Source organism: Myotis myotis, unplaced genomic scaffold (genome assembly GCF_014108235.1).
Source record: "Myotis myotis isolate mMyoMyo1 unplaced genomic scaffold, mMyoMyo1.p scaffold_m19_p_10, whole genome shotgun sequence".
Lineage (NCBI taxonomy): Eukaryota > Metazoa > Chordata > Mammalia > Chiroptera > Vespertilionidae > Myotis > Myotis myotis.
Window position 1 is genome coordinate 36,650,797 of NW_023416314.1, and position 18,232 is coordinate 36,669,028.

General features: G+C 40.7%; 1 protein-coding gene across 4 annotated transcripts in view; it reads left to right on the top strand.

Annotated features, from left to right (window-relative positions):
- PAK1 (p21 (RAC1) activated kinase 1) overlaps nt 1-17,595 on the top strand; it is a 123,130-nt gene extending 105,535 nt beyond the window's left edge. For all 4 annotated transcript variants that reach the window (XM_036324886.1, XM_036324885.1, XM_036324887.1 and 1 more), the window contains 7 exons: nt 2,938-2,986; nt 5,866-5,978; nt 6,157-6,274; nt 10,695-10,794; nt 11,770-11,966; nt 12,359-12,496; nt 16,242-17,595. In XM_036324886.1, coding sequence (XP_036180779.1) covers nt 2,938-2,986; nt 5,866-5,978; nt 6,157-6,274; nt 10,695-10,794; nt 11,770-11,966; nt 12,359-12,496; nt 16,242-16,328 — 802 coding nt within the window. In that variant the 3' untranslated portion in view covers nt 16,329-17,595. The remainder of the gene's footprint in view (nt 1-2,937; nt 2,987-5,865; nt 5,979-6,156; nt 6,275-10,694; nt 10,795-11,769; nt 11,967-12,358; nt 12,497-16,241) is intronic.
- The last annotated feature ends 637 nt before the right edge of the window (nt 17,596-18,232 follow it).

An 18,232-nucleotide genomic window follows, 5' to 3' on the forward strand; every position in this document is an offset into this window, starting at 1 on the left:
GTTATGTACCAGGCAATGGGAATACAGCTATGAATCAAACACAGTTTCTGCTTTCAAAGATCTCATGTCTACAGGAGATAGTCAAACAAAGAATTAGAATACAGTTGACCTTTGGACAATACAGGTTTGAGCTGCACGGGTCCATTTATGTACAAGTTTTTCATAAATACTGTAAACGTATTTTCTCTTCCTTATGATTTTCTTTTTTTAAGTATATATATATATATATATATATATATATATATATATATATATATATATATATATATATACTGATTTCAGAGAGGAAGAGAGAGATAGAAGCATCAATGATGAGAGAGTGTCATTGATTTGCTGCCTCCCGCGTGCCCCACACTGGGGATTGAGCCTGCAACAACTGGCTCAGCCACTGAACCATGGGGGCCGGGCTGCTTTTCTTAACATTTCACTTCCTCTAGCTTACTTTACTGTAAGAATACAGTATATAACACATATAATGGGCAAAATATGTGTTAATTGACTATGTTATTAGTAAGGCTTCCGGTCAGCAGTAGGCTTTTAGTAATTAAGCTTTTGGGGAATCAAAAGTTGTACATAGATTTCTGGCTACACAGGAGGTCAGTGTCCCTGTGTTGTTCAAGGGTCACCCCTATACTGTGATTTCTTAAAAAGCATTTGGCCGTTATTTTGAACAAAAGAAGCCAGACATAAAAGAACAGAAACTCTATGATTTTATTTATATAAATATAAGTTCAAGAACAGGCAAAACTAATATATGCTAATAGAAGCCAGAGAAATTGTTGCGTCTGAGAGGGGAATGCTGATTGGGAAGGGGCATGAAGGAACCTTCAGGGGTGTTGGTGGTAGTGCACACGTGTGTATACCTATTGAAAAATCATCAAGTTGTTCACTTAAGATTTGTGCAAATTACTTTAGGTAAGTTATATCTCTATATGAAAAAGAGAAATAATGAGATTTTTATAGACCTACAGAAATAGCTAAAATTAAAAAGAAGCAATAAAAAAATTACCTGGCTTATGGAAAGCTCTCATCTCAGTGTTAGTTGAATGAAAGCATTATTGCTAATGAAGTCATTGAAATTTTCTGTTTTAGTTTTTTCCTTATGATTCCAAAACTTCCTGGAAATAAAGTATTGTATAATTTACTGATGTTTTAATTATACAGCATTCTACAGCTTACATCAGTTATTTGCATCTGTTGTTTAATCCTTAAAACAACCCTGGACTTGCGTGAATCTTATTTTTTTCCTGTTGGAGTGCTTTTTCTACTAGACATGCTTTTGTGAGTCTGAACTGATATAAGGTTGTTAACATCTTGAGAAGAAAGTAAGAGTAATCTGGTATGGCATTTCCTTCAGCTAATTACATTGAGGTACTGAGAATGTAGCAGATGTACAGACAAGTGTGGGCAAGTCGGGTCCCATCTCTGGAGTTCAGTTTCTTCATCCATAAATTTAAGGGAGAGCAATTGTAGATTCTGTGCCTTTCACGTCCCGAATTTATGATTTTTTAAAAAATTCAGATGTGTGAAGCCCATAAATAGGCAACATCTACAAAATGTGCTTTCCCTGCTTATTTGACAGGTCTGTTAGTGTAATATTTATTAATCACCTGTGCTGATGATTTCACATGCCATGATTTCAAAAAAAACACACAAATGCCACATAATTATGATGAATTAGTGCTCTTATAATATTTGCTTGTTCTTCCCTTTAAGACCGGAGGATTTTTTTGCCCCACAATTCATATCTAAACATATGTCTATTCAAGGTAGAAACAATCAAGTACTAACCAGTGGGCCCGAGTTGCTTTCTAGACTTCTGAAATCATAGAGATGTCCACCCCCAAGGCCTTTTAAGAATGGTTCATCTGGTGGGATGGGGGAGGATGGGCACAGGAAGTTAGACACCAGCTTTATGACAGAAGATGGCTAGAGGCAGGATGATGAGTCAGTGGGAAATAGCTGCCAATGCAAATAATGCAGTCCTTATTTGATAGTCCATATCTTATGATCACAATTTTTTTGGCATGTAGCTAGGATCTCAACTAAAGAGTGGTGGTTAGGAAGCTGGTGACCATAATTTCTAACGCTAAGGCAAACTTACAAGTTTTCTCCCTGAATTGTCCTGACTTCCCTGCGAAGCATAATCTCAGGGCTTGCTAAAATGCTTTTTTTTTTTTTTGGCAATACATGGAATTAAATTTCTTATCTGACATATGACATGTAAAGTTACAAATATTGCTGCATATCATCACCTACAAATATGCAGTTATAGTTATAGGCATAACTATTCATAGTTATAGGCATAAAATGAGGTTTTTAGTTATTTTGGGTGGACATGATTACTTTTCTAGCATTATTCCTAGTACTTCTCTCTCTCCCACTCCCTTTTCTCTTTGTGTGTGTGTGTGTGTGTGCACGCATATGTGCACATGTATAGTGAGGATACCTTGGGGCTGGGGTAGAAATAGCAGATTTTCTGGGAGCATATGTATTTAAAAAGCATATTTAATATTTTATGTTTGAAAAGAATGAAAAATACAAAACTCTTTTAAAATGAAATTCACATATCCTCTTGAGAGCATAAATAAATAATTGATTTAAATTCTCTTATACACTCTTATACTCTTACCTTCACTTTGCAAACGAGGAAAGTGAAGCTTAGAGAATAACTTGCTCAGGACTGTATATCTAGTAGATTCTAGGTAGACGTTCTAGATCGGAACTCAGATCTTTTGGCCACGAGAGCCTGTATGCTCTTTGCTACTACATACTGCCCCTCAAATCTGAGAAGGTGGGGGTGGGCAGTGGGGAAGATTATTTTTGCTGCTGTTATAAACCCTGTATTGCCAAATTGTGTGTAGATTTGCATTTGACAAGTATCACCTCACTTAATACCTATGTTTTTCCTCCCTCTCTCCCCGACCTGTTGTTCAGTGCTTCAGGCACTGTGTACACAGCAATGGATGTGGCCACAGGACAGGAGGTGAGTGTCTATAACCAACTATTGCTCCTTCAGCTCTACTGGTTTTTTGGTTAAATTTTAACCCTTCTTAGCTCAATAGGGACACTATGTGAAAGATTCAGTGCTGCCGCAGCACTGAGACATTACAATCGTATCTAAATGGCTTTCCAGTGGCTGTGAAGTGGGAGATCTGGCTGAGCTGAGGATGGCGGATCTCGTTGTTCTCCCAGCCCCTCACACCTCTCCTGAAGGCCCTAGATAAAATGGTTTTATCCCCTTTCCCCCAAAATCATATACAAATGTAACAGACCATATTTTCCATTGTGTACACCTAAAAGACTTATCGTGCCGAGAGGAACCTGTATTGAAATAATGGTGAGGAAGGAAGGGTGATATAATTGTGTCAATTTTAAATATGGTGAATTGGAGGCAGAGATCTGGAAAACAGGAGGTTATGCCCATTCTAAAAGTCCCTATGATGTAGGTAACAGGGAGTTTAAATAACTTGTAGGGTGGTACAGTTCGCAAGGACTGGGTTAGAAACTTTTGATTCCAAAACCTAAAGCTGTGCTTTCTGGGCTGCAGAGCTTGGGTTAGGCACTAGGGTTCCTTGTTATGTTTCTGGCCTCTTGGGCTTTACAGCCCTTAATGGGAGGCTGGCTCATGGTGGGTAGTTCCTGAAAGGCCTGGAGGCTGCGTGTATGAAAAGCTACCCACAGGAAACAAACTTGACTTCCCTATGTGCCTGCCTTGTGGTTATAAAACTATGAATGGAAGTCCATTAGGGTGGCTAATGAGTGTGGTCAGAAAGACCTTGCTTCCTGCCCAGGGAGTCTAAATCTCCAGGCTTCGGGAGTAAGTGCTTACGAGGGGCTGTCCCCTGGGATGAGCAAAGCTATTGTCTGTGACCTATAGGAAGACTGTATGTTAGTGCTGGGAAGTCTTCCAGTGACAGATTGAACTATTATTTTTCAAGCCTATTGTTTAGAGGGAATGTGTGTAATAGAAGAGACTGGAAGAGGCTTTGGAGTCATGTGGCCCTGTGGGCACTGATTATGACTTTAGGCAATTTTCTTATAAATGTTAAATCTCAATTTCCTTACCTGCAAATGCAGATAATGATTTTTACTTACAGGGTTGTTGTTAGATTTTACTGACATAATGTAAGCAGAGTACCTAACCTCCGGGCCTGGTACATAGTAGGTATTCAAAAAATAGTAGTGGTGGGAGGGTGGTTGGGTTTTGCTATTGTTCCTGTTGATGTTGTCGTTCTTGCTGCTCTGTGCCAGGTACTTATCAAATGCAGTTATTACTGTGATTAGCATTTTCATTGTTGCCTTACTTTATCATTTAAATTTCTTTTTGAATCTGAGTAACACATTGGCCACTATCTCATTTAGTCCTCAAACCAATCCTGTGAGGAAGGGAACCAGGGTTGGTATTATTATCCTCAGTGTATTGATGAAGAGACTGAGGCGTAGAGAGCTTGTGATTGGTCAAGATCAGTAAGTGCAGACTCAGCCGTGGAGCTTACATCCTCAGAGTTCAAGTCCAATTCCTTTTCTGTTATAGGAGTGCTGTCTGCTGGCCTGAAGAGGAGGGATCTGATTAGGTGTGAAGGGCATGTAGCCTAGGCCATAGTTAGTCAGTAGCTATTACAAATGATCCCTGAGGTCCTGCCACTGCCTCTATGTTATCTTCTGTCCGCCTCTGTTCTTCCTTTCTGCTACCAGCAGTGACTTCTGTGAGGTTCAAGAATACTGTTCCATCCTTCGAGATGGCCTGAGGGAATTCCAAAGGCACTCCATGGCTCCAAATCTTTTTTTTTTTTTTAATATATTTTATTGATTTTTTACAGAGAGGAAGGGAGAGAGATAGAGAGTTAGAAACATCGATGAGAGAGAAACATCGATCAGCTGCCTCCTGCACATCTCCTACTGGGGATGTGCCCGCAACCCAGGTACATGCCCTTGACCGGAATCGAACCTGGGACCTTTCAGTCCACAGGCCGATGCTCTATCCACTGAGCCAAACCGGTTTCGGCCATGGCTCCAAATCTTAACATATGTTACAAGGGCTTATTATACTTAATGTAAGATGTCTTTAGGTCAATGTGTTGCCCTTCAGCCATATGTATGCAATTCACATATCCCTCTCAAATACAATTTCCTTATCTGTCAAAAGGGGTCAGCAGTAATGCTGAATTTGTTATTTCGGAGGATTAAATGAAATAAAATTGAGAATACCTTAGATAGTACCTGACACAGAAAAGATAGATAAAAAAGTGCCTTGGAAACTAACCTATACCTTATATTTGTATTATGTGGAAACCGATTTATTTCTATAGACAAGAAACCTATCAAGATCTTTTTTCATACACAAGTAGTATAGGGATTTTATCCTTTTTTGTCTTCTCTCTTAATTGGTCCACTCTGATTTGTCTTTCCACACCAAGTTTAAAAAGTCATTTTCCCCTCTCTGAAGTCTCTACGTTGCCAAACATGTTCCTGTAGTATTTTGTATGGACTTTTGTTAAAGCACACCTCTTTTATACTGTGATTTTAAAAAGTATTTTTTAATATGACTATTTTATTTAGTAGCAAGGTTGATCCTCAAACTGGTGCATATCAGAATCTCCTAGAGGGTTTATTAAAATACAAAATTTCTAGGACTGGCTAGAGCCTGAAAATTTTCATTTTCAACAAGTTTCCAGATGTTGATCCTGCTGGTCTAGGGACCTCATATTGAGTACCACTGGGCTATGTTAATAAATTGTGAATTCTTCAAGGGTAAGATCATATCTTAATCATCTCTGCTTAGTGTTTAAGGTCTGGTACTTAGTAGATGCTCAGTAAGTACTGAGTGACTCTAATTGTGTATCGAATGTACTCTGATTTCAGGTGGCCATTAAGCAGATGAACCTTCAGCAGCAGCCGAAGAAAGAGCTGATTATTAATGAGATCCTGGTCATGAGGGAAAATAAGAACCCAAATATTGTGAACTACTTGGACAGGTATGGACAGGTCCTGTCAGAGAGATAGGGCCTTTGGGACTATTGGGTGGTGGAGGTGTTAAAGGAGAAGGCAACGCCTCCATTGGAAATGCAGGTTCACTCTGTCTACGTGCTGAGCCTTTGAAACCCAGTTCTATGGCTCAGTGCACTCTGATCCTTCTTACCCTTTATCCTACAGTTACCTCGTGGGAGATGAGCTGTGGGTTGTCATGGAATACTTGGCTGGAGGCTCTTTGACAGATGTGGTGACAGAAACCTGCATGGATGAAGGCCAGATTGCAGCTGTTTGCCGTGAGGTAAGGCCAGTGGCCAAACCAGCCTTGAGCAGGATGTAGTCTCCATACCCAGGTCTGTCAGTGTTCAACATCTGGTGGGATCTCAGCCTGGGCACTGTGCAGGTGGGAGAAATTAGATGGGAAGTCAGACTCTCCCATCATTCTTTCATTATACCTGTTTTGAAATTTCTATCACCATGATTTTTTTTCTTTAAAGATAACTTTATTCCGATTATAAAATTACTAGAGGCCTGATGCACAAAAATCGTGCAAGAGTAGGCCCTCGCAGCCCTGTGGCCCCAACCCCCCACTGGTTGTTCTGGAAGGTCGCTCCGAAGGTCATTCTGCTGTCCGCTCTAATTAGCATATTAGCTCCTTATTATATGGGATATACCCATTATAGAAAAATTAAAAAGTACCAAAATATATATCAAGTCACTCATAATTTCAACCCTTAAAGATAACTGCTATAAACACTTTGTAATATTTTCCTCTCTTTTATATGGACATATATTTTAATCATATGTGCTATGAGGTTTCCTAGGAAGCAGAGTAAGAAGGTGGTGACAGAGGAATTGCTCTTTTAGACAGAGTCATCAGGGAAGGCTTTGCATAGGTTTGAATAAAGATCTGAATGATATGAGGAAGTAAGCCAAGCTAAAAATCTAGGGTAAAATATTTCCAGACAAAAGAAATAGAAAGCAAAGCATAAATGGGTATTCTCCTTTCTCCTCTTTGCTATTAAGTGTCTGAGGTCTATAACGTGCTGGAGTAAGAAGGGGGAGGCTCTCTGTAAAGGCTCCATGAGCAGCACTCAGAGGATAGCCACGTTGTCATTAGAGTGAGAAGATGAAGGGAATATTCAGAGAAGTTGAGGATATTGGATGTTTTGCTGATATGAGACTGGAGCTTTTCAATAGCCCAGAGAAAAGTTTGGGAATTGGGGAAAGGGAAAGTAGAAGATTATATTAGGTTCAGAGTTTTATGGGGATGTGTCCAATAGTATGATTGAGGTTTGATGATGTAACACCTGGAGGCATACAGATGAATTTATGTAGTTGTATATTTAATAAATATTAGGAAACAAAAGCATGTGAAATCAGTACTGTCCTAGAAAATATGACAGTATTTTTTTTTAATATATTTTATTGATTTTTCACAGAGAGGAAGGGAGAGAGATAGAGAGTTAGAAACATCGATGAGAGAGAAACATCGATCAGCTGCCTCCTGCACATCTCCCACTGGGGATGTGCCCGCAACCCAGGTACATGCCCTTGACCGGAATCGAACCTGGGACCTTTCAGTCCGCAGGCCGACGCTCCATCCACCAAGCCAAACCGGTTTCGGCAACAGTATTTTTTAATATGACAGTATTTGCTTTAAAAACCCTGTGATCTAGAACAAGTACAATAGGTTAATGGAATTAATACCAGCTTGGGATTCTTAGGTCTGACTTCTTTTCTGTACCACTGATGCAGTGTTTCAACTTTTCCCCCATTATTTCTGCCCCCACCTCAAAGAGCCTTTGAAGACATTTTTTTCTAATCACATTGCCCCTATGAAATTTTAATATCATAGGTACATTATGTTGAATATCTGCTTATGTACTGTGACCCTTTGGAAACCACAAACCATTGTAATGTCTAAGATGTTTTTCACTCACCCCAGAAACCTACTTTCACTGGTTAAAAATACATGGATGATACATGCATGTGTACTCAAGGAAATCAATTTGCCTCAGATTATTTATCTTTAAAATGGAAATGCACAGAGTATATATACCTTAGGGGTGCCATATGGATCAAAAAGCACTTTGAAGAATTTTTAAATGTTGCATAAATGGATGGCATTGCTGTTTCATTGAGTTCTAATAGAGATCACCCCACTTTTTAAAAAAGCTTTAGTGAGATATAATTCACCCATATAAAGCACAGGTGGTCCTGACTTATGTTGGATCACCTATGACATTTTGGCTTTATGATGGTGCAAAAGCAGATGCATATAGTAGAAACAATACTTTGGAGTTTGAATTTTGATCCACTCAATCAAGGCATATACTTTTATTGTTTTTAGTATATTGAGTTGTACAACCATCACCATAAACAAGTTTATCACCCCAAAAAGAAACTCCATACCTGTTAGCAGTCACTTTCCACTCACCCCACTCCTATAGATTTGCTTGTTTTGGGTTTCATATAAATGCAATCATGTAGTATTTGCTTATTTTTGACTGGCTTCTTTCACTTAGCATAATGGTTTGAAGGTTCATCCTTATTATAGAACATAGCAGTGCTTTATTCCTTTTAATAGCAAATCAGATTGCATTTATTTATCTGTTCATCAGTTGATGGACATTTGGGTCATTTCCACTTTTTGGCTATTGTGAATAATGCTATAAACATTCATGCATACGTTTTTGTTTGGATGTATTTTTTTTATTATTATTAATCCTCACCCAATGATATGTTTTTGATTGATGAGAGAGAGAGAGAGAGAGAGAGAGAGAGAGAGAGAGAGAGAAGAAAGTTCAATCGGTTGCCTCCTGTACGCACCCAGACTGGGGATCGAACCCACAACCTGGGTATGTGACCTGACACTTCAGCCAACTGAGCCACATGGGCCAGGGCTGGATGTATGTTTTAATTTCTCTTGGGTATATGCCTAGGAAAACATTTTGAGGAATGGCCACACTGTTCTCCAAAGTGGCTGTACCATTTTACATTTCTCCTAGCAGTGCATGAGGGTTCCAATTTCTTGAAATCATCCTTTTTGTTCATAATTTTTGACATTCAGAGGCCAGGGTTTTCAGCCTCCTAAGGAAAACAACTATTACCTTTATAGGGAATAGCCACTTCTGGATATTGGTTTATTTTTAATTTAGCCATTAGTATGCTTTTAAAAATAAAGTATTAATTTGAGAACATTTAAATATCATTTTCATATTGGTTTATATCTTTACTAGAGGCCCGATGCACAAAATTTGTGCAAGAGTAGGCCTTCCTTCCTCTGGCTGCCAGCACTGGCTTCCCTCTGGCACCTGGGACCCGGGCTTCCCTCCGGCTGCCAACAGGCACCCAGGACCCGGGTTTCATCTGGAAGGTCATTCGGAAGGACAGGCAGTCTAATTAGCAGATTACACTTTTATTGTTATAGATGGTTTTTAATTTGGTAGAAGCTTCTAAAATTTTAGCTTTGGGTTCTGGACTTAACTTAGTAGATTCAGTAGCATTTTATAGATGAGCAAACAGTAGCCCAGAGAGTAAGTGATTTATCTGGAATGATTTTGTCCATCAGGAGTGGCAGAACCAGGCACTTTCATTCTTCCATTCAGTCTCTATGTTATTCATTCTGCCTGCTAAGTATAGGTGTTTTCTAAGGTTTTTTTTCTTTCTCCTCTTATCTTCTATAACATTTGCCAGTTCCGACCATTTCTATAACTTAAAAAAAAAAAAATCACCTCTTCACATATGACTCATAAATATTTATCTCAAGTCTAGACCTTTGTATAGAACTTAAGACTCTTATGTTCAATTGCTTACTGGACATTGTCTACAAATGCTTATAGGTATATAGATTTAGCATACCCCAAACAATATAAATTATCTCCAAAATAAGATTATCCTTCTAACTTTACTACTTCTAATATCAGTTCCAGATGCCTACTTTCCCAAATATGACTTTTTGTCACTTTCCTCCAGTTTTATTATTACAAAATTCTTTCCATTCTTCCTCAGTAGTTTTTTTGGGGGGGTCTCAGGTTCTTTACCAAGTATCTAATGCTCTGTAAAAAACTCCAAAATAAAATATATTGGAGGAATTCACGTACTGAAAGAAAACTGCTATATGGTATATTATAGTAAGGTATAATAAATAAGGTATAATCTATAATAATAAAAGCGTAATATGCTAAACCAGACAGCCGAACGACCTTGCCAACGTCATTCTGGACATCCTTCCGGACACAGCCGTGGCGGCGGGGGCCAAGGCAGAGGCGGTTAGGGGCAATCAGACAGGCAGGTAAGCAGTTAGGGGCGATGAGGCAGGCAGGCAGGCAGAGTGGTTAGGGGCAATCAGGCAGGCAGGCAGGTGAGCAGTTAGGAGCCAGTGGTCCTGGATTGTGAGAGGGATGTTTGACTGCTGGTTTAGGCCTAATCAGTTGGACATCCCCCAAGGGGTCCTGGATTGCAAGAGGGTGCAGGCCGGGCTGAGGGACCTGCCCCTCTAGTAAAGATATAAGGCAGCATGTAGTGTTAGAGGAATGCTTAACTGGGAGACAGGAGACTAGAATCTAGACCTATCTATGCCGCTCATTTGGAGCAAGTCCTTTTACTTGTGGGGGCCTCACTTTATCATAGAATTAGGAAGTTGGATTAGTTGATTTCCTGTAAGTCTTCGTATTATATGTCCTTTCTTTCTCCCCCTGCCCACACCACTTCAATAGTGCCTGCAAGCTTTGGAGTTTCTGCATTCCAACCAGGTCATTCACAGAGATATCAAGAGTGACAACATCCTGTTGGGAATGGATGGCTCTGTCAAGCTAAGTGAGTAGGAGTGATAATGCTTCTCTTCCCAGTGGGACCCTGTCTCCTGTGGGACAGTGTTCATATAATAGTAGCTAGAGCACTCACCAAAGAGCATTTCCTCGGATCTTTATATTACTACTATATAAGGTGTCATTTTTTTTCATTCATTTACACATTTAGCCAAAAAAAAATGTGCTGAATGCCCCCTATGTGCTAGGTCTTCTGATGGATACGGAGGACGCTTTTGCCTGTCTTCAAGTAGTTCTCAGTCTTCATGAAATACATAATTAAAAAAATGAGTTTAGGGTAATATTTGTCATTCAGTCATCCATTCAGTATTATATGTCTGTTATATTCCAGACCCTTTTGGGATAAAAAAATGAGTGAGAAGGCATAGTTCTTCCTATCAAAGGCCTCGTAATTTAAATAAACATATAATTGCAATGTAATGTGAATGAACTTCAGTCAGAATAAAAGTGTAAGGACCAGTAGTCCAGACAAACAGGTTGTGTCATAGGTGGATGGGGAGACTGTTCTCAGTCTCTGCTCTGGCCACAGGGTGAGGAACTGATAAAAGTAGGGCCCTGCCTCATTGTAAGTGATTAGAGATTAAGTCTGAGACTCATGCCCAGGAAGTAAAGCAAGGACCTACCTGCCGGATTTTGGGATATGGGGATTGTTTTCAAGAAGAAAGAAGAATTGGAGCAAGTAATCAAGGCCAAATGGGCAGCTTGAACTTTAATGCCTAGTCCTTTTGGCTTGAGGATGGATAAAAGGCCAGAGGTGATATTTGTTATGTTGCTCCTACTTCTCTTTAAGGTTGAACAGGGGCCAGGCTAGGAGCTGGGCATGAAAGTGGCAATTATGTGACTCCAGCTTTGGAGAGAGAGGGAGTGAGGCAGAGATTGACACCTGGGGGTAGGCATATAGTCATATAGGGTATCACGAAAGAGTACCCTAAGTACAATTCCTTTCCTTCTTTTCTTTTTCTAGCTGATTTTGGATTCTGTGCCCAGATCACTCCAGAGCAGAGCAAACGGAGCACCATGGTGGGAACCCCGTACTGGATGGCACCAGAGGTTGTGACACGGAAAGCCTATGGGCCCAAGGTTGATATCTGGTCCCTGGGCATCATGGCCATCGAAATGATTGAAGGGGAGCCCCCGTACCTCAATGAAAACCCTCTGAGAGTGAGTGTTGCTAGTCCCATTTCAAATGCATACTGAAACCTAGAGATCTGTAATCAAGAATAATAATTAACCTTTAGCTATGTAGCACACTTCATCATTTACCAAGTGCTTTCCAATATACTGCCTTGTTTTATTTTTACAGTCGTGTGGGATAAGCACTATTATCATCCCTGTTTTACAGATGAGAAAGTTGGAAGCTCACTGGCTTGCATGTGGTCACATGGCTTTTCAATGTTAAACTTGATCCTTGGTCATAGTCTTTCCACTATACCAAAGCTGCCTCTTTGTGTCCTAGAAGCATAAAGCAGCTGACCTTATTTCTAGAGGGCATGTCTGGGACCAAGTGAGAACCTCATTTGGAACCTAAGGTGATTTTCCACTTGTGTTGTCAGGCCTTGTACCTCATTGCCACCAATGGGACCCCAGAGCTTCAGAACCCAGAGAAGCTGTCATCTATCTTCCGAGACTTTCTGAACCGCTGCCTTGAGATGGATGTGGAGAAGAGAGGTTCGGCTAAAGAGCTGTTACAGGTAACTGGTGTATGCAGAGAAGCCCCTGGTTTTGGGAAACCACTAAACCAAGCCTGTTTTGCTTCATTTTTGTCCGTGAGGTAACGGGTTTTTATAGAACCTGGCTTCTCTCTTACCACTTTTGCACTCAACCTATATTTCCAGGTCCCTAACCTTCTTCATCCTGGGCTTCTGCTCCTGTCATTCCCTTAGGCTCTTCCTCAGCCTGTTAAAACTCTGCATTCTCCCAGGCTCAGCTGAAAGATCTGTCTGAGCTCCTACTGAACTTTGCTTGTATCTTCCTTTAGCACTTGTTTTGTTCTGGCTGGTTGGGTCTAGCAGAGTCTGAGTCTTTGGTAGAAGATGCTCTCTAATATGAAAATATTACAAAAGTTATATTTTACTGGAGATATGCTCAAAAAATGCATTTTCAGTAAAGGGTATCAGAGGTCATAAGTTTGGGGGATGGTTAGAGCGCAGCTTTTCAAGTCTTCCCTGTTTCTTCAATTGAAACCCTCTCAGATGGTGGCAGTGATATTCTGCCAGACTTGGCGAAGCCTAAAGTCAGGGGTTTACTATGTCTTTGATACTACCACCTGCTGAATTCTGAATAGACAGCCTAATTATTTCACACGGTTGCAGAAGCTGTCTTTAGCAGGCCACATTATTTGTATTTAACACTTATGTTCCAGGTACAATTTCTTATTACTAGTATATTTTCCTACTTTGCCTATGGTGATTTAATAATAAGTATCACATAACTTTATAACAGTGAGTCATCTGCAGGCATGCCCAGTCAGTCACTTTTGTGTTAGGATCAAGAGCAACTAAGCAGGGCAGGGCAGAGCAAGATCTACCACACTGCCCTGCATTAAAGTTAGTTAATGAACATTTCTGTTTTCCCCACTAGATTACAACCTCCATTTTATTAACCTCTGGGTCTCCTCTTATAGTAGGACCTAGTTCAGAATAGGTATTTAGAAGAAATCTGTTAAATTGAATGGAATTGCTTAAATTGAAATGTTACCCTCTGGAACATATTTAGCATTTCTTTGTAATTGGGGTTACTGGTTACAAAGCATCGGTCAATTAGATATGGGATCTGGGTTCTGCCAAGTGTAATCCAATCGTCTCTAGAATCCTTTGGGACTAAAAACCCCTTATAACACACAGTACAGATAGGATCCCTTTGCCTTTCATATGAGGTTTGTTCAGGAAACCCGAGGCATTGGGAAATGTGCAAATACTATATTAAGGCTGTGACTGAAGATATTGTTAATTAGGTACCAAATTGTAGTTATTGAAAGAGTAGTGCCCTCTAGAGTTTTCTCGATATAATAATGTAACTAATAGTAAATGCAGGGTTTTGAATCTTTACCACACTCTAGGCACTAGGAACTTTATGTATTTTTCATTCATACTTTATAACAACCTGAGAGTTATAGCTTCTGTTATTCCCAAGTTTACACATGAAAAAGAAGAGAGAATTCAAGCATTTAGTAACTTTTTTATGATTACATAACTGATAAGCGGGTAACCAGGATTTCAACCTATGTTCATTAGGCTCTCAAGTTTGTGTGCTTTTGGCCATTGCTCTTTTGGCTCGATAGAGTGAAAACTGGAAGGGCCTTAGGGTTTATCTAGTCTACTTTGTTCACCATATAGAGAAGGAAACTGAAGCCTCTCAGTTGGATATTTGATCATGCTGCTTTCTCAGCTCAGAGGCTCATAGAACATGTGATCTGAGGACATGGGCTCTTTAATGTTACTGTACATTGTAAATATTTAAAACCATGACTCTTGGAATCTTAAAGAATGAAAGCTTCTCATCTATTTCTCCAGTGCAAACACATATGTGAACAGAAGTACATAGGATCTTATATTGGAATTTATGTCTGCATGATTTAGCCAGATCTTTTATTCCTTTCATAATAATTGTAACTTCTTGTTCTTAGTACCTCTTTATGTTCTATCTCTGTCCAAAAGGAAGTTGAAGCAACTTGCTAGTAAAGAATCTATATATATTGTCTCTGTGTGTGTCTGTACACATATACAGCATGATTAAAAAGGGACTTATAAGGATGGCAAAAAAAATTAAATTTGCAAATAATTTGAGTTAAATTGTTTTGTTTAAACATCAAATTTAGTTCCAAGTTTTCTGGTAGTTGGACTGGAAAGAAAATGTGGTAGTTCCTATATTCTTATCAAATTGAAGAAATATCCCCTATTCTCAAGGCACAAAGCTTTTTTACTAATAAATATAAGGAAAATCACTTTTAGTTAAGAGACTGAGTTATGTAAAGAATTGTTTTTCATCACAGTTTTACTGAAAATGTACATGCCATTTTCATATGGTGTTTTCTCCAAAAAGTCTTCTTTAATAGTTGGGGATATGGCCCAAAGTACAGTCCAATGAAAGTGATTTGGGTTAGGACCAAGCTATTGGTCAAGTCCTTACTGGATTAATTAGCCTTACTGGATTCAAGGATAGCACAACAAATTATGTAGTCTCATATGCTCCTGAAACACAGCATTTCAATATATCATTGAGTCATGATTAGTCAATACTTTCCCACAGAGGTAATTGTTGTTCTGATTGTCACCATAGTTTAGTCTTACCTAATCCTATCTAATAATAGACAAACATGGTAATTGACCGTACCTTCGCTACGCCTCCCATTGGCTAATCGGTGTGATATGCAAATTAACTGTCAACAAAGATGGTGGCTAATTTGCATACTGCAGGCAGGGCGGGCCAACGCGAGCCGCCATCCGGGCCCCATGTGCCGCCTAAGCCCCGCCCCCAGCTGGGACCCCCGTGTGCGGCCCTGGGTGGCGGGGCTTGGCGCCATGATCGTGATCGTGATTGTGATCGTGATCAGAAACCAGGCCGCAGGCAAGGCGGTACCCCGGAACCCAGGAGCCACCCTGCCTGTGGCCCGTGATCGTGATCGGGAAGCCGGGCCGCAGATAAGGTGGCCCCCTGGAACCCAGGAGCCCGTTGGCGAGGTCTGCAGGCAAAGCAGCGATCAAGCTATGAGGGGGAGGGTGGGGGGCGGAAGGAGCTACAGGAGCAGCTCTGGCCGGAGACTGAAGACTCCCGCCAGAGTGAGGAGCAAAGACTGAAGGCTCCAGCCACAGCGAAGACTGTGTCCAGAGCGAAGATGGAAGGCGGTGGCCAGAGTGAAGGTCTGGGTCCTGGGTGCCAGAGGAAAACTGGTGCTGGCAGCCAGGGGAAAGGAGGCCTATTGCACGAATCTCTTCGTGCAATGGGCCTCTAGTATAATATAAACTCCTTTGTATCTGGCTTCTTTCATTCAACATAATGTTTGTGGGCTTTTTCTCATTGTCAGTGTACCAGTTATTTATTGTATTTCTGTGTAATTTTCTGCATAGTATTTTATGACTATAACATTATTCATCCTTCCATTCTCTTGGATATTTGGGTTCTTTTTAGTTATGGCTATTAGAAGTAAAGCTGTGATGAACAGCCTTACATCTGTCTTTTGATGCATACACAAACTCCTCTTGGAAATGTCCCCAGGAGTGGAATTGCTGGGATATAGGACAGATTGTGTTTAGTTGAAAGTAGATACCGCCAAATGGTTTTCCAAAATGGGTTGTTATCTTTTAAAGATGTCCTTCAATTTGGGGATAATCTGAAGCTTTCCAGGTAGACATGGATGCCCTTAACATATTGTAATGGCTGCTGAGGAAGAATGGTCAATAGTCATGTGTCTTTTGCTCTTTTTTTTTTCTTTTCTAGCATCAGTTCTTGAAGATTGCCAAACCCCTCTCCAGCCTCACTCCACTCATCGCTGCAGCAAAGGAGGCAACCAAGAACAATCACTAAAACCACGCTCACCCCAGCCTCCTTGTGCCAAGCCTTCCGTGAAATTAATGCTAATTCCAGAAATTCCAACCCTTGATGCTCTCTCTTCCTTGCCTTGCTCCTCCCATTTCCTGGTCTAGTGCTCTCAAGACTTTGATCCTTGAAAACCATGTGTCCAGCATTGAAGAGAAATGCAACTGACTACTCAGATGACGGCCATCTGAATAAGGAATTTCCTCCTGATCTGCAGATGTGAGGATGGTTTATGATCCGAGCTCATAGGAATAAACCCTTGGACTCCTGTTTCTACCTAGCAAAATCTTCTTCACATACCACCTCTTCCCAAACCCCAGGCCAATCTACTTTTGGCTGTATAAATTTTTGGCTTTATAACATTATCAATTTGTAATTGGTTGAGGCTTCGTTAGTTCTTGATTTTCTGTGACTGAACTGCCCAAACACCGTATTGTACTTGAAAATTGGAACAGCTGGAGGAATGCCCTTGGGGTTGATAATCTGTCAGGGACATGAAATGACTCAGCTTCCTGGACCATGTCTATGGCACAGCTGATACTGAGTTGGGAAGAGAGGGCTACCACATTTTTCCTTGTGTGTGCTTCTACAGCTGCTTAGGAGGATCTTGACCCAGTAGTGTTCCCCATGCTATTTCTTGTGAGATGGTCTTGGCTATCTATGTAGCAGCTTTTGACTCCCTACATCCTTTAGACTGCTGCTCCCCATTCTGTCCTTGTTTAGAACACTGAGAAGTTTCCTAGGGCCTATGCTGAGAGCAGTGTGAGAAGTCAGGAGAGAAAACATTAGCTGCTTTTAGAACAAGGCTGGATATCAGTACCTGTCCAGCTATACCTATGTGATATTTTAAGAACTCAGTCTCTTTTTCCTTTTGGGATAAGGAGCTGAAAGATTAAGTGAGATCTCCCAATGGCCTGAATCTTTCGGTCAAAGGGAAGGATCTCCAAATCTGAGACTACATGTTAGTTTGGATGGACTTGGTGGCTTGAGATGATACTCTGCCAGCTGTGAGGGGACCCTGTTTTCACAATGCATGGCCAAGCTCTCTGCAAATGGAAATGCTTGCACTGGGTGTTTGGGATGTTTGCTACCTCCTGCTATCTGTGGTTTTGGTCCTGCCACTATGGTAGGACCCCTGGCCAGCATTGTGGTTTGTCATGTCAGCCCCATTGGCTACCTTGTTATGCTCTGAGGTACTACTGCCTCTGCAGCACAGGTTTTATTTCCTTCAATAAAAGAGGATGAAAATACTCTACTTGGAGTATATGCCTTTCATTTTTCCTTTATTTCCTGGTTTTTTATTTTGACATAATTTCAAACTAAAGAAAACAAATTTATGAGATAAATATATATTTTTCTTCTCCATTTGAGATTAAGTGCAGATAAAATGCCCCTTCACCCCTATATATTTCAATGTGTATTTTTTCTTTAAAAAAAATATTTTAGAGAGGAAGGGAGAGGAGAGAGAGATAGAAACATCAGTAATGAGAGGGAATCATTGATAGACTGCGTCCTGCACAGCCCACACTGGGGATCGAGCCCACAACTGGGGCATGAGCGCTGACCGGAACCAAACCGTGACCTGGTTCATAGGTCAACGCTCAACCACTGAGCCATGCTAACCAGGCTCTTTCTTAACACTTTTATTTTAAATATAAATTAAGAGAAATGGGCCAAAATGTTTGTATATTATAAGGTACTAGGGGCCCAGTGCATGAATTCATGCCCCTTGAAAGGAACTGTGGGCCACAAGGCTGCAGTGGCACAGGGGCGAGTCTCGGCCCATCCTCCATGCCCCCGCCTGGCCCCTCCTGTTGCAGCCCGGGTTCCCACTCCCACCACCGCTGCTCCCATGCACTCACAGTGCTGGCCCTGCTCACACCCCTGTTGGC